General features: G+C 46.0%; 1 protein-coding gene and 1 long non-coding RNA gene across 2 annotated transcripts in view; one reads left to right on the top strand and one right to left on the bottom strand.

Moving 5' to 3' along the window:
* The window catches only part of LOC148408106 (sodium channel protein type 5 subunit alpha-like), a 43,483-nt gene continuing 27,592 nt past the window's right edge, over positions 1-15,891 (bottom strand). Inside the window, exons 19-28 of the mRNA XM_088401941.1 lie at positions 13,986-14,106; positions 8,743-8,897; positions 8,511-8,684; positions 8,134-8,256; positions 7,738-8,013; positions 5,399-5,452; positions 5,187-5,324; positions 4,914-5,018; positions 3,865-4,135; positions 1-2,640 (exon numbers count right to left, since the gene is read on the bottom strand). Coding sequence (XP_088258067.1) covers positions 1,433-2,640; positions 3,865-4,135; positions 4,914-5,018; positions 5,187-5,324; positions 5,399-5,452; positions 7,738-8,013; positions 8,134-8,256; positions 8,511-8,684; positions 8,743-8,897; positions 13,986-14,106 — 2,625 coding nt within the window. The 3' untranslated portion in view covers positions 1-1,432. The remainder of the gene's footprint in view (positions 2,641-3,864; positions 4,136-4,913; positions 5,019-5,186; positions 5,325-5,398; positions 5,453-7,737; positions 8,014-8,133; positions 8,257-8,510; positions 8,685-8,742; positions 8,898-13,985; positions 14,107-15,891) is intronic.
* Positions 10,667-12,852, top strand: LOC148408107 (uncharacterized). Its single transcript, XR_015863611.1, has 3 exons — positions 10,667-10,785; positions 10,892-10,932; positions 12,320-12,852. It is a non-coding gene; the product is annotated as an uncharacterized LOC148408107 (long non-coding RNA).

Genomic DNA, 15,891 nt, shown 5'->3' on the forward strand with positions numbered 1-15,891 from the left:
TTGTATCTCAAAGCACAAGTGCATTATTATCATTACAACTTTGTTCATGTTCATGTCCATGTTCCTCCCTGCCACTAGGGGAGCCGCAACACAGCAATGCCAAGTGTTTGTTTGGCCGTCATAGAACAGAGTAATTTTCTTTTTTTTTTTTTTTTGTATGCTCATTAGCCAATCGGGCGCCACCTCAGAGGCGCGGAATCCCAGGGACGACAGAAGGGGGCGCTAAAGATGGCGTGGAGTGGCGTTGAGTGCGGTCGCGGTAGGCAGGCACACTCGCGGTCTATTGCTACCGAAAAGAGCCCTTCAGCGCAGCGCACCGCGGCAACACTTCGCAAGTCACTTCTGCTTTCAACAGCAGAATAAAATCCAGGTGGCGCCGGTTTCCATTTTGGGGGAGGGCGGGACAAAACCACCATTTTGACACAAAGGAGAGCCGAGCGGTCGGCGCCCACCTGAGCGCCGCGTTTGTGCATTTCCTGTTTCGTCATCCTAAGGTCCCGGAAGGTCCTGGAAGGTCCTGAAAGTGTCGCTCTTGAAGCTTCCAGGTCTCGGGCCGAGCGTTTATTGCTCCTCACGCTTTTGTTGTGTTTTTTTTTTCATGTTTCTCTGTGCAAAAAAAGTGTCCGTAAAAAAATAAACAATAAAGCAGGGGACAAAGTCAATACAAATAAATAATAGACAAACGTGATGTGAAAGCTTCTTTGGGAGGAACACACTCACGGTTTGTTTGGAACGAGACCAATCAGGCGCAATGGGTAATATTGGAACGATTTGTTTTCTCTGCCGTCATCTTTTTCGTACCGTCACCAAAAATTTGACATCAAGGCAAGCGTTGCCTTTTCTAGCGGACGCGCTGCTAAAAACGAAAGGTGCAAGCTCTTTATGCGACCGTTTTTGCTGATTGTCGTCTACTTTGGCGGCGATCAAACGTAAACGACGGCGCGCGACGGAAACAAGACGTTGCCTTTGACAGTCGTTCTCATTCCGAGCTAGCAAGCTAGCTAGCTAATTTTGAGTAGTTCTTGTGACTATGTCATTACAGCCAAGAAAATCATAAAAAACAGATTATTGTTCTTGTTTTCCATTAAAGTGTCACAGTTCCAGAGGAAAAACTGCAAATCCTTTTTTGTTTCCCCTGTCAAGTTACGCTAAAAAATATAAAAAATAGTTGTAGTAATCAGCTATGAAAAGACCGTCAACAAATTTCTACTCGGACTAACAAAACCGAAGCTCGCCTCGCTTCTCCGCGCTCGCAAGCTAACACTCGCATGGCTAACATCGCTAACGTAGCTCCCGGTCGATAAGAGACGGATACATGAGCGATATAGTTAGTGTTGGGCTGCCCGAGAGGAAGCCGCTGCAGTTCTGGGAGCGTCCAGCGGGGGGGGGGGCAAGAAGTAACAGGAAAGCTAGTAAAGTTGCGGCGAACCTTCTACGACGCGGCGTCGCCGGCGAGAGCGTCGGGGGCCCGCGTCACGCTGTCGTAGGACGGCGGGGACGAGGCGGAGGACGCGGCCTCGGAGCGCTCCGCCCCCTGCAGGCCGGAGCCGTAGTTCTCGCGGATCATGGCGGCGATCAGGCCCTCCTTCTCGGGCGCCCGGTCCCCCTCGTCGGGGTCGGGGTCGGGGTCGGGGTCGGGCCCGCGGCGGGGCGTGGTGATCTGGCGGTAGAGGTAGGAGGCGGCCTTCATCTGGCGGCGCACCAGGTGTCTCCGGTAGCAGCGCTGGATGACGGCGGCCGAGACGTCCTCCTGCTTGCGGCGCAGCGTGGTGGTGATGGGCTCGTAGGAGATCTTGGACGGGTTGGCCATCATGAACTTCTCCTCCATCTGCTGCTTGAGCGCGTCCATCTCGCCCGACTCGCCCAGGACGCGCTTGGTGAAGGCGAAGAGGATGTCCAGGCAGTGGATCTTGTCCCCGCTGACCATGGGCAGGTCCATGGAGATGAGCTTGATCTTGTTGGGCTTGCCGATGCGCAGGGGCTCGGACAGGGAATCGGCGAAGTCCGACAGCTTGGCGTACTCGATGAACTGCGTGGCCTCGGGGTCGAACTTCTCCCAGACCTCGTAGAACATCTCGAAGTCGTCCTCGCTCAGCGGCTCGGTGCTCTCCTCGGTGGCCACGCTGAAGTTCTCCAGGATGATGGCGATGTACATGTTGACCACGATGAGGAAGGAGATGATGATGTAGGTGACGAAGAAGGTGATGCCCACCGAGGGGTTGCCGCAGTTGCCGCGCTGGCTGGTGCCGGTGTGCGGCGCGTCCGGGTTGCACTCCTCGGGCGAGTTGTTGAGGATGGGGCTGAGCAGGCCGTCCCAGCCCGCCGAGGTGGTGATCTGGAACAGGCAGATCATGCTGTTGCCGAAGGTCTCGAAGTTGAACATGTCGTCGATGCCCGCCTGCCGCTTGACGTAGGCGAAGTTGGCCATGCCGAAGATGGCGTAGATGAACATGACCAGGAAGAGGAGCAGCCCGATGTTGAAGAGGGCCGGCAGCGACATCATCAGGGCGAACAGGAGCGTGCGGATGCCCTTGGCGCCGCGGATCAGGCGCAGGATGCGGCCGATGCGCGCCAGCCGGATCACGCGGAACAGCGTGGGCGACACAAAGTACTTCTCGATGATGTCCGCCAGCACGATGCCTGCAAAGCACGTCCGGATGGGCCGTCTTTCGCCGGGCGATGGATGGGTTAACCGCGGATCCACGGTTGCTCCGCGATTAATCGACCGCCGATTAATCGCGGAGCAACTGTTAGACTGTGATTGATCGGCGGTCAATCGCAAATGAATCATCGATCCGTCGTTTTTTTGGTTCTTTCGTTTCAGCCCCCTCGTTCGAGGGTCCCAAATTATTTTTTCAAAACATTATTCAGGATTAATTTGGGGATTAGTGAGTTGTCAATCACCATATTGACATCATTTTATCGATTAATTGATCGATCGGACTTTTTTAAAGGTACAATTCCACTTCCGCCCTTGATTAAAATAGAGCATTTGGACAATCATAGGTATCTGAATAATTACTACATCGTTTTCCCAAGTCAACCCAAATGTTTGCCATTGTTTCATTTTGATTCACAAAATGGAAAGAAAGAAAGATGGATTCCCCAATAATAATAACCAATGGATTAGGTCATAGATGAGTCGTCGATGAACGGTTGCGCTTGTGGGCCAATTAAGTGTGAGTGTGAGAGAGATGGGAGGGAGACAGGTGGAGAGGGGGCTTCGTGTGCGAGGTGATTCCCACTACGCTTGAGCGTCCGCGCGCGCGCGCGCGCGCGCACACACGCGCACACACACACACACACGCGCGCACACACACAGCGTTGATGTAACAGGTCAATCATGTTTGATTTGTCTCCAGGGCCCCGCCCCCCCGCCGGTGCTGATTGCTGCCGTCGCCTTCACCTCCCCCAGGCGGCCTCGTCTCAGTATACACACGCGCGCGCGCGCACGCACAGTCTCTTGTGGTGAGCTAACTGAAGGAAATGAAACATGAACACTGATGGCTAAATTAACTGCTGAGGCTCTGCATGTGTCGTGTGTGTGTGTGTGTGTGTGTGTGTGTGTATGGGTGTGTGACCAAGGCAGTCCTTGACACGCGTGTGCGTGGAGGGACGGGTGGTGGGCGGCAACAAGGCCACCCAGAACGTCACTTTGTTGACAGATAAGTGTCACAATGACGCGACGTCACCTCCTGCTCACGCACACGCGCAAACAACACTTTAAGTTCAATTCCATCGCAGTTTACGTTTGACGGCACATTAGCGTTCACTCGAAACGGAGAAAAAAAAGCCAAGCTCTAGTTTGAAAGCGGACGTTGCCGCCCTAATCCCGAAGACGAGGCGGGCAAAGCGGGTACGCACCGACGATGGAGAGGATGACCACCACGAAGTCGAAGATGTTCCAGCCCACGGTGAAGAAGTAGCAGCGCAGCGCCACGATCTTCACCATGCACTCGGTGGTGAAGACCACGATGAAGGCCACGTTGATGTTGTTGAGGACGCGCTCCATCTGCGGCGACTGCTCGTCCGTCTCCACCATCATGGTGATCATGTTGAGCAGGATCAGCACCATGATGATGATGTCAAACGCCTGCTTGGCCACCAGGTCGAAGAAGAAGCCCTGCACCTCGTTCTGGGGGGACGCCAGAGGACGCCGTCTTGAGATACGAGCCGTCGGCGAGGCTACTCGCTCATATATTCTTTATCCTCTTTGTCCGACTCGCGTCAGCGCCGCACCGACGAGTTGCGAGGCGTGCAGAAACGAAGCAAAAAATGTGGCAAACCCACTTTTGGTTTCACTTTTGATTCTGTTTAATAGTTGGACTGGAACTGCAGTTCAATTAGCATAAACTAGCTTAGTCTTTCAGTCCTTTAGCTTAATGCTAATGCTAAATAGCGTCCGTGTTGCAGCGCTACGCTCATTTTAGCAAAGAGTATAACAGACAAGAGTATTTTCTGTCAAGATCGATTAATATCGGCGTCGTACTCGTGAGATGTGAGTTCATCGCAATGAATAGTGTGTAAGTGCTTCATACTGCCCCCGGTGGCCAAAAGGAGCAGAATTGGCAAAAACGTTTTTCAAATGTCAAGATTGTGCTGAATTGTTTTATTTGTTGCTGGTTAAAACACAAAATTAGCTTGGAATAAAATAGCTTAGCTAGCTAATGCTAAGCAGCGCCTGTGTTGCAGTGCTGTAACAATTGAAGCAAACGGTGCAGAACAGTAATTATAAAAAAAAAAAAAAAACTAACAGTAGTCTTAGATCATTTTTCCTCCGTGAAACGCGATGAATATCAGTGCCGCACCGATGAGCTGGAATGTGTTTTATTATGCAGTCATTAAAACATCGAATCATATTTAGCTGGATTTTTTTTTTTTTTTTTTTTCAGTGTAATTCGTGGCGGTCTTACCAGAGGTCTGGGGATGGGCTTCTGGGGTTTTTTGGAGCCCAACTTCTTCATGGCGTTGTAATATTTCTTCTGCTCTTCCGTCATAAAAATGTCCTGGCCTCCTAAGTGCAAGCAAGACACCACAACAACGTTATTTTCAGAGGACACAACAGGATGCTTGAAGAGTCTTTAATAAGAGTCTTAAATAGCAATTTTCTGTTTTATTTTCATCCTAATACCAAGACCAAGTGTTGTATTTTATTGTATTTTATCCCAAATTGCGGCTGCACTCATCTTCCTCTTCTGCTGGTTGAAATTGTCGATGATGACGCCGATGAAGAGGTTGAGGGTGAAGAAGGAGCCGAAGATGATGAAGATGACGAAGTAGAGGTACATGTACAGGTTGATCTCCTTGATCGGCTGCTCCTCCACCTGCGCGGACACGCCCTGCGCATTGACACGCGGCGACGCGGGCGGGAGCGCCGGCGTTGGGCGGCCAGACTTACGGCTCTGGAGTCCACCGCCGCGTACATGATCTCCATCCAGCCTTTGAAGGTCGCCTTTCACGCGAAACCACAAAAAAAAAAAAAAAAAAGCATGAAAATAGGGCTTGTGTTTGAAGGTATCTAATTGGGATTTTAAATTTGGGTTTTAAGCAAGAGTTAAGGTTTCCAGATTTTAAACGAGCTTAGTGGTCTCAAGTCAACGTTAGGGTCTCGAGATTATGCTTTTAAGGCAGGGGTTGGATTTCAAGTCTGAATTGGGGTTTCAAATAAGGGTAAGGTATGGATGAAGGTTGTCATTTCAAATTGGATTATAAAATCTGGTTAGGGTTTCACGACATGGGTAGGGTCTTAAACCGGAGTATAAAGTCTGGTTAAGGTTTTAGCCCAGGGTCAGGGTTCTGAAAAGGGGTTTGGGGTTTCAAGTTGGTGTTACCGAATAGCTCTAAGGTTTAAAACAATGGGTAGGGCTTTACGGGCAGTATTGGGGTTTCAAATCTGGGTTAGGGTAAGACTTTTTTTTATCAGGGGTAGGGTTTCCAAGACAGTATCATGCGTAAGCAAGCCCTAATCCTTTGTTAAAACCCTAACTTAGGCATGATACAGTATTGGAAACCCTAGCCCTGATAAAAAAAAAGAAACAAAAAAACCCTTACCCTCGATGAGGCTTTATACCGTAAATTGAAACCTTAATCCTGCCTTTAAAGCCCCACCCATTGTTTTAAACCTTAAAGCAATTCTGAAACACCAACTTGAAATGCCAAACCCCTGTTCAAAACCCTGACCCTGGGCTAAAACCTTAACCAGACTTTATACTCCAGGTTAAAACCCTACCCATGTCGTGAAACCTTAACCAGACAATCACGTTCAACAATGAGAGAATCTAACTTGTGTTTGAATCAAGTGTTTCAGATTAGGGTTTGAAGTCTGGATGTTGGTTTTAAGGGCAGAATTTCATGGAAAGGAGAGGCTGCCGAGTGAGGTTTCGTTGAATGAAAGTCACGCACGCGTGAGACGTCCGAGCCTCCGGTCTGTCGGATCGCCATGGCAACAGCCGTCAACACATCCTTTTACGGACTTCCTTCCCCCCGACGAACTTTCGACGGCGGAGCCGCTAATGGAAGGGCAGCCGGTTACCAGGGCGACCGGGCAAACACGGAGGGATGCTGCGCTGCCCGTCGCCAAGACGACGGCACTCATTCAACTTCCACGCGCTCTCCATCTCATCTCTGTATTTCTTCTTTTTCTTTTTTTTTTTCCTCCAACTTCCTGTTTGTCTTCTGATTCTCCCTGGTCCTCCTCCTCCTTGTCTTTAGCTCTTATGTCTGCCTACTTAGTGCCTCTAAAAATAAAAGCCTCTCAGGGCTGATTGACTGGCGGCTCGCAGGACGCCCGCAGCGGCGGCGAACTGGGAGGACGCCATGAGGGAAAACGTCTTTCTCGAGTTCATTTGGTGCAGCGTGAGAGGAGGCGACTTGGAGGAGGAGGCAAATTGGACAAGTTTTTTTTTTTCTCCCATGTATACTGAGAGAAGAAGGGCAGAAGAAGGCTGCGACAAGATGATGAAGATGGATAGAAAACCGGTAAGAACAAGGAAAAGTAGAGGAGGTAAAGAACATGGTTGAAAGAGGACGGAGAAACTGGAAGGAAAGAAGACGAAATATAAATGAGGAAAAAAGGACGGAATGACGGAAGGAGGAAGGAAAAAGAAAGAATGACGGGAGAACAAAAAGCTGAGGGAAAAAAAGAGAAAGAAGGAAGGAAAGGACGAAGACAAGATGAAGGGAAAGAGAAAAATAGAATGATGAGGACAGAGGAAAAAGGAAAAAAAGGACAGGAACAAAAAGGAGAGAACAGTGGAGAACAAAAAGGGAAAAGAGAAGAAAGGAAGCAAAAACGGAGGAAGGAATAAGGAAGACAAGAAATGAAGGAATAGAGACAAACAGAATGATTAGGAGAGGAGAAAGAAAGGAAGGAAGCAAGAACAAAGGAGGGAAATAAGGCAGACAAGAAATGAAGGAATGAAGAAAAACAGAATGATGAGGACGGAGGAAAAGAGAAGAAGGGAAGGAAGGAAGAACAGAATGATGAGAGGAAAAAGAAGAGGATGGAAAAAGGAGGCGAAAAACGACAGAAGGTCAAAGGTAAAACTGCAAAGAAAAGGAGGCAAGAGAAAGAAAAGGACAAAAGAAAAAGGAGGATGAAAGGAAAAGAAAGAAAAGAGGAGAAGGCCGGAATAAAAGGGACGGAAGAAATAGGAAAAGGACAGAAAAAGGAGGGAAAAGTAAGAGAAGAGAAGGAGAAGGGGCTCCGAGGGCCGCCACGCATTCCCGGGGCCTCACCACTTGCAGCAGGGCCAGGTAGCCGGCCCCCACGTTGTCAAAGTTGACCTTGACCTTGGTCCAGTAGTAGAGCGAGGTGTCGTTGAGGGCCCGGCACTCCGACTTGTTGTTGATGAAGGCGGCGTCGTAGCTGTGGCCCGTGCGGTTGACGCAGCGCCCGAACTTGCCGGCGAACAGGTTCACGCCCATGATGCTGAAGATCAGCCAGAAGATCAGGCACACCAGCAGCACGTTCATGATGGACGGGATGGCGCCGATCAGCGCGTTCACCACCACCTGCCGCGCAAAAAAAAAAGTGAAAAAGTATGGAATCAAGTCAACGGGGAAGAACCAAAATAAACAATCATGCGATAAACAAGAAATGAATTTTAGCCAGCGCTCAAGCGGCGGCCTTACCCGCATGCCCTCGAACCTGGACAGCGCTCGCAGGGGACGGAGGGCCCGCAGCGTCCGGAGCGATTTAATGGCGGCGAAGTCGGAATAACCCAAGGTGTTGGCCACCAGACTCACTAGCGACACCTGCGTGCGGGAGAATACGGGCGCCGCTGTCACCTCGCATCCGCAAAATGCTATTTGCTAGCCTGTCCATGAGGATTCCCATTATGTGTTAGCATTAGCGTTACGCAATGATTTTTCGCTACACGTTTAACTTGATGTTGCGCCGTAAAGTTCACCTGGAAAATCGTTTTTCGATTTCTCGGGCTAGCTAGCTATCTACCTAGCTAGCGATTTAGCTAGCTGTCGATCAAATTGAATGGACGGCGGCCGCTTACGTCCACGATGAGGAAATCCAGCCAGCACCAGTAGTTGGTGAAATATTTCTTGAATCCGTACGCCAGCCACTTGAGCATCATCTCCAGGATGAAGATGTACGTGAAGATCTTATCGGCGTACTCCAGCACCACCTTCACCACCTTCCTCTGCTCGATGTAGATGTCCTCAAAGGCCTGAAGACGCCGACGGCCGTGAGACGCGGGCGGGAGCGAGACGACTCGCCGCTCTTACCAGCGCGCCCGAGCTGAGCAGGATCATGAAGATGATGAAGGACTCGAACCAGCTGTGCTCCACGATGTGGTAGCAGGTCTTCCTCACGCGCCACCACACCTGACCCAAGCCGGACGTGGTGTCCACGTCGCAGCACTTGAACCTGGACACGCACACTGCAAACGCGCACGTTAACGGCTACTCGAGAAATCGCCGATTAATCGAGACCCGCGCGATTGTTCGCCGACTAATCGAATATTCGGGTTGTTTCGGTTGATCGTTTAGGGCTGTGATTCGAAGTTTTTTTTCTGTGATTTTTCTTAGCCAAGTGCCTTGTAACCAAACTGTCAATAATGAGAAAATGGATCAGTATCAAACTTAGAAAACATGCTAAACGTTACATTTGACTACAATAGCTAAGCGAAATGCAAGTCTCTATGTTTTTTTCAGGGAATTTTTTTTCGGTGAAGTACCACCAAACTAATCAGACCTTTGGAGCTAGATTTGTGTAATTCGGGTCACAACATGGATTGTGAACATCTTTTTATTTCTGGCTTGCCTCCTGGAAAATTGCGTCACTAACACCACTTTGCGCATCGGTATAAAACTTAACAAAATAAAAGCGTGAAATATTTTAGTCACTTCATGTTCCAGTTCATTTGCTCTTAATTCGAATATTGTTTGATTATCATTCTATAAAATTAAAACACATCCAATTTTACTTGCAATATTTTTGCATATTTTCCGCGTTGTGGACCAAACAGGTAATCCATTAAAAAAAAGTTATTTTCTGGAATTTACTGTCAATGTGAGAATATTTTCTTAAATAAAATGATGAAAAAAGACATTTAAAAAAAAATCCAAACGTATTGATTAACAATCAACTGTTAAAGTAATCACGGGTTGAAAAGCAAAAGCATCGAACAATATAGTGGTGAACCGCTGAGTAAAAACAAAATGGACGACTAACTTGACATATCGCTGAATAGGGACTGCCATTTTCCAAGATGGCTGCCAAGTTGCCACGGTTACCACAGAACAGAGCGCCCAAGATGAGCGTGAAGAATCCATTTGGGTCCTCAAGACTGATGACATCACCGACTCTCATGGGCCCTCCCCGCTGATTGCAGGTGTAATTAAAGCTGCGTTGCCATGGTTACTAATTGGCCTGATGGTGATTTAAAGCCGCGCCAATCAATCAGCCGCACCACTTGTGCCGGGTGACAGCAAAACCATAAACGTCCCTGCCAAGCCCTTTAGTGTTTCTTCGATATCCCGCTTGTGCGTTCAAGGCTTCGTGCGTTCAAGGCTCTTAGGACCGATTTAACTCATTCAATGCCAAAGACGTATTTTTATGTTTTTTTTTTTTTTTTTTACTTTTTAACAAAGAAATTCAATCTTCAATTATTATTATTATTATTTTTTTTTTTACAAAGAAGTTCAATCCCAGGTATTTATATTGCATATATAAAAATATAGAAATATTATAATTAATATAAAATGATATAAATACATACAGAAGTATTATATATAAATATTATACATTTATATATATTTTTTAAGTTTAATGAGTCCCTACAAATGGCTGTAATATAACGTAATATAAAAAAAAAAAAAAAAAAAAATATATATATATATATATATATATATATACACATACATACATACATACATACACGTTTCTTTTTTTTTTTTTTTTAAGTGTTATGAGTACCTAAAAAGTCCGGTAAAGTAACTGAATTGTACTCAGTCTGTTTCTATGCACGTGAAGGAAAACACGTTTTGCTCATGGGCATCGCGGCACGCTTCCGGCTGACACGACATCACACACACTTTCACACACACCACACAAACACAACCACACACACACATAGCCGCTTGATGGCATGTGTGGCGTCACATCAGCCAAAGAGCTGGCATTTAGCGGCCTAATGAGGCAGCTAATCTAGCGACGATGCTGTGTGTGTGAGTGTGCGCGTGAGTGTGCGTGTGAGTGTGTGTGACACCGAAGTTCATTGGGTCCTTCGCTTTGCATGTGAGCAAATCCATGCCATCTTTCCGCATGTGCGTGTGTGTTTTCCATGATAACAAGCGCACGCCAGTCAATCATTCTGTCAGGCTAACGCTAGCGGCTAATGCTAACTAAGCGGCATAATCTTTTTTTTTTCAGGTCAATGACGAGTAAGCTGGTGTGAGTTCAGTATCATCACGGTAAAAATGGTATATTATTAAGTTAAAGGAAAGCACTAGCATGTCAAAATGAAATTCCTCAACTCAGACCAACATCGTTCCATCTTGTTAAATAGATAGCTATGTAACTAGCTAGGCCCGCCACATCATTTTACGTGGCCCACAAAATACTGATTGGACTTCAAATTTCTAGCTCAAGTACCAAACTGGCAAGTTGTCTCCTTTTCTCTCACGAATACAAAAAACAAAAAACAAAAAAAAACTATTTAGGTACAGTTAAGCATGTACGGAGACTGCAAATGTGCAAAGTTGCATCAAATAAGCCAAGCTCAGCAGGAGTGTGCGTGCGCGTGCAGCGGCGCTGGCGGCGAGGCGCTCTTCATCACAAGTAGAAAAACAAGATGGTGACCTTCACTTATCTCCAAGCTTGCTCAACACTTGCTGGGATTTTCCCGCTCAGCTGACCTTTCTGCCTACGACGTGAATAATTAGCGGCGCCGGCGCACCTCACGCGCACGCAAATGTGTGCGCGGAAGCCGGGTGGCGCGCTAAACTTTTGTTGATTGTTGACAATGATGTTCTGTCCATCTATCAATCAAAATGACAGCTAGCTCGTTATTTACGCTATCAACCAGCATACACGTGTGACATTATGACAAAAAATGCTAGGTTTGTAGCATTTGGCCAACAATTCCGTTGGTAAGTACATTTCAGTGTATTTGTAAATACGTTTAAAGGCACTAAAAAGACAGCTACAGTAGATATTTAACAAGGTAGATAGCTAGCTGGCTATGAAGCTATCTAGTTAGCTATCTATCTGACTAGCTATCAAGCGAATGAGCTAGCTATCCGGCAAGTTACTGTACCTAGCTAGTTATCTAGCAAACAAGCTAGCAATGTACTTTATCTAGCTCGTTATCTATCTAACAGTCTAACGAGCTATTTATCTGACTAGCTAACAAGGTAGCTATCCATCTATCTATCTAGCAATTTACTGAACCAAGCGAGTTATCTACTGTAGCTTTCGATCTAACAAGCTACCTAGCAATTTACAATATCAAGCTAGTTATCGAGCTATCTATCCAGCAATTTACGGTACCTAGCTAGATATAAAGCTATCTATTTAACAAGCTATTTAGCAATTTACTCTATCTAGCTCATTATCTAGCTATCTATCTAACAAGTGATCTAGCTAACAACTATATTTAGCTCGCTGACTATCAATCTACCTAGCTATCTGACTAGCTATCTAGTGAACTTGCTATCTGTCCAGCAATTTACTGTTTATAGCTAACTATGTAGCTATCTAATAGGCTCTCTATCTTACTACCTTGCTAGGTATCTAGCTAACTACTGTATCTAGTGAACTAGCGAGATAAAATTCTATCTATTTACTCCCCACATGCAGCATGGACGCAGCAAGCAAGCCGGGTCGCCAGCGGCGGCCACTGGACCAATCCAACGTTCTGCCAAGTGGGGAGGCTCCAGATGGTCACGCACACACATGTGGGCACACGCAATTAATTAATTATTTCATAAAAGTTAGCCGCATAAATTTTGGGGGGCACGGGGAGGGGGGGCAGCGCATCTTGCCCTGGGCCCCCAACATGGCGCGGCCCTGGCCATGCGACACAAACAGCTGCTGTTCCAGTCTCAGAGGTTCCCTCAGCATCGGCTGACTCAGCACCGGTCCCGCTGCCGGGACCAATCTGCCGTGACGAGCCGCGGGACCCAACGGTGCCAGGAGGCGGAGTCCCAGCAGCCAGCAGGTGGTGCTGTGCCACACGATTTAGGGTTTATATTTAATTTAATTTAGATTTTTTTTTTTTTTGAAGATATAAATTTCATTGGTTTTTAACTATATTTGATATTTTTGGGGATTTGTAAAACAAGATCAAATGTTATTTTTATTATTGTATTTAAAATTATATCAATGTATTATTGTTTTTTATTACTTTATTTCTATTTATATCTAGTATTTATTATTCAAAATTGTATCTTTTATAATTTATTTATAATGAATTTCCGAAGCAACATTTTTTATTTTTTTGTCCAATTATACCTTTAAAAGGTTGCCTGCCTGTCTTCTGGGTTTGGTCATGTGACACTCACTAGCTGAGCGCTGATTGGTTGTTGAGCATATGTGATGTCATTTTTAGTCATCCATAGCCAATAGACAGGCAATAGTCTAACAATAAACAGTACTGTAGATTACTTTTTTATCTGGGATTGAATGTTTGGCTTCTTAAAACGTATACATACGTCTTTGGGATTGAATGAGTTAATCACGAGCACCCTTATCTGTATTTCGATATTCCTTTCAAGTGATGAAAGAGTTTAAAGTAGCTGTGAAGCTTTTCTGGTCCAAAGTGACCAGAAGGGACCAAAGGGACCAGAGGCGGCAGAAGCCAAAAATGTGGATTGGTGGCAAGCGTGCGGCCTTCCCAGCTGGATGGCCCGATTGTGTCGCAGCCATTTTGTCAAGCTGCTGGAAACGCGCGTACATCTGTTACTACTCACTTAGGGCCTTCATTCATCCTGCCCATCGCCTTCGCGGCGCAAAATTCTTACAAATACCGTCCGCGCTCGAATAAATGCAAAATATTAGGAAGGCAAAGCTGCCAGTTGGCAAACAAGAGGGATTTCTGCAAGTAAATACAAGGTGCGCAAGGCGCTGAGTCAGGAGGGAACGCAGGTGCTGCTATCACCTGGACCGCCTCCATAAATCTCCCCGTGAAGGGATGGGGTCGAGGGGGCGGGGCCTCCCGCCCGTGACATCACGCCCGTCAGCCGTTTGCGTCGCTAAGACGCTGACTGCGCGACTAAACGCCGAAGCGCTTTGTTTTCATAGCAGAGTAGCCATTTACTTATTTATTTATCACCAGTTTTTTCTATCACAAAGGTTAACAAGACATCATTTTCCGTTTTTTAATTCCACACATTCAACGATTACTTTAGTACTAACAAACTAGCTAAAGGAGTAATAGTACTTACTTATAGTACTTAATAGTACTTAAAGTGTGTGTGTATGTGTGTAGGTGTGCGTGTGTGTGTGTGCGTGTGTGCGCACTTACTATCAGGGAAACAGTTTTCAGGGTCCATGGCCTCTTCGGCCATCTCGGAGTACTCGTCTTCCTCTTCTCCGGGTTTCCTGAGGTCCACCGTGCTGCCCTCCGATAGGCTGATGTCGTCCTTCTGTCGAGCACAGCAGCACCATGACGACATCATCGTCATCAACATCATCATCATCAAGTATTGTGTAATGTATGCAGAAGACAGTGTGTGGACCGTGTCATGTGAAGATATCACAGCACGCACGTGCGTATGAGGGTGCATGCTTGTTATGAGGGCACAAACGACGAAAACAATAATGAGGAAAAACTAATTAAAGGACGCTCGGCCATATGTGGAGTTTTTAATCATTGTTAGAAATGTATTTCGGCAATTTCGTTTTTGATGGCTTTTTATAATAAAGAATGATTCAGACAGTTTTATCAAACCATTGCAGAAAAAGTAAGGCAGGCTTCATATGTTTTTTTTTTGTTTTTTAATTAAGAGCAAATTAATTGGAACAAGAAGTAACATTTTGCTGACGTGTGAGGGTTGAAAATGGTTCCTACAAATTTCTTCAAATATAATTTGATGCTTTTTAATACCGTAACAGGAACAGTAAGTTTGCTTTTCAAATTAAGAGCAACTTAATTGGAACAAGAAGGAGCATTTTCCTAAACTGTGAGGGTTTAAAATAGTTTCTGGACATTTCAGCAAATCGAATGTAATGCTTTTTAATGCAATGACAAACAGTTATTATTTTCAAATTAAGCGCGAATTAACTGGAACATAAAGCAACGTGTTTTCTGCAGGTTTCAGCACATCTAATTTAATGCTTGTTAATGCCGTGGCAGGAACAGTACATTTTCTTTTCAAATTAAGAGCAAATTAATTGGAACAAGAAGGTCCATTTTGCTAAAGTGTGAGAGTTTAAAATGGTTTCTGCAGAGCAAATTAACTGGAACACGAAGGAACATGTGGTTTCAGGAAATCCCAGCGTAACCCTGGCAAAAATTAAAAAAAAAAATATTACCTGGGCTACATCATTGAAAAAAAAAAAGTTGAGAACCACTAAGCTAAATAAATGCCACAAACAAAGCAGAACAAAGAGTGTGTGTGTGTGTGTGTGTGTGTGTGTGTGTGTGAAGGTTGCTTGAATGTTGGAGATTTTTGATGGGCAAATCAAAGCTTTGTTGCCGCAGACGACACCTGCACGGGGGTCAAAGGTCACCCTCCGCCGAGAGGGGCGACAGAGCACACCTGCTGTTTGGCTTCTGTGACACTTAGCATTAGCTTAGCGTTAGCTTAGCACAAATTCTTAAGAAGTGAGCAAAAAAGGGGCCTGAACTTCAACCTGTCGTCTGATTGGCTAACAGATCACTGGCTTTGTGACATCACAGAGAACTTCCGTCCAGGAAGTCTGAAGCTAAGCGCGACAACAAACACAGGTGTGGCGGATGATTAAAAATGACATCATCGTAATACACCCGAGTCAGCGTGCGCACACACGGAGCATGACACAAATGTGTCGTTCCACATTAGACGCAAAGAAGGATCTCCTGCTGCCGTGCAACGGGACTTCTGTCCTCAACTCCGTCGCCAAAAGTCGGCGTCTCACAAAAAAGCTTGTCCAAGAAAATAGTAATCAAAGCTCCATCAAAGGTAAACCTAACCAAGTGGACAAGCTTATGACAAAACACACTAATTCCACACCGTAATGTGTTCACCTGGTACTAGACTGCAATGAGCAATCAAGTCCACCAGAGGGCGCTTTCAACCCCTTGGAAAGGTCTGGAGTGCTTATTTGTCTGTCACATGCACTATAATTATAAAGCTTAATTTGAGCTCAATTGACTAAATAATGACTTGGTTTTGTTTTTTTACATTTATTTCTTGCATTTCCTGGCTAAGAACCAATAAGCATGAGAC

This window comes from Hippichthys cyanospilos, chromosome 19, assembly GCF_059441005.1.
Source record: "Hippichthys cyanospilos isolate Australia breed blue-spotted pipefish chromosome 19, RoL_Hcya_1.0, whole genome shotgun sequence".
NCBI lineage: Eukaryota > Metazoa > Chordata > Actinopteri > Syngnathiformes > Syngnathidae > Hippichthys > Hippichthys cyanospilos.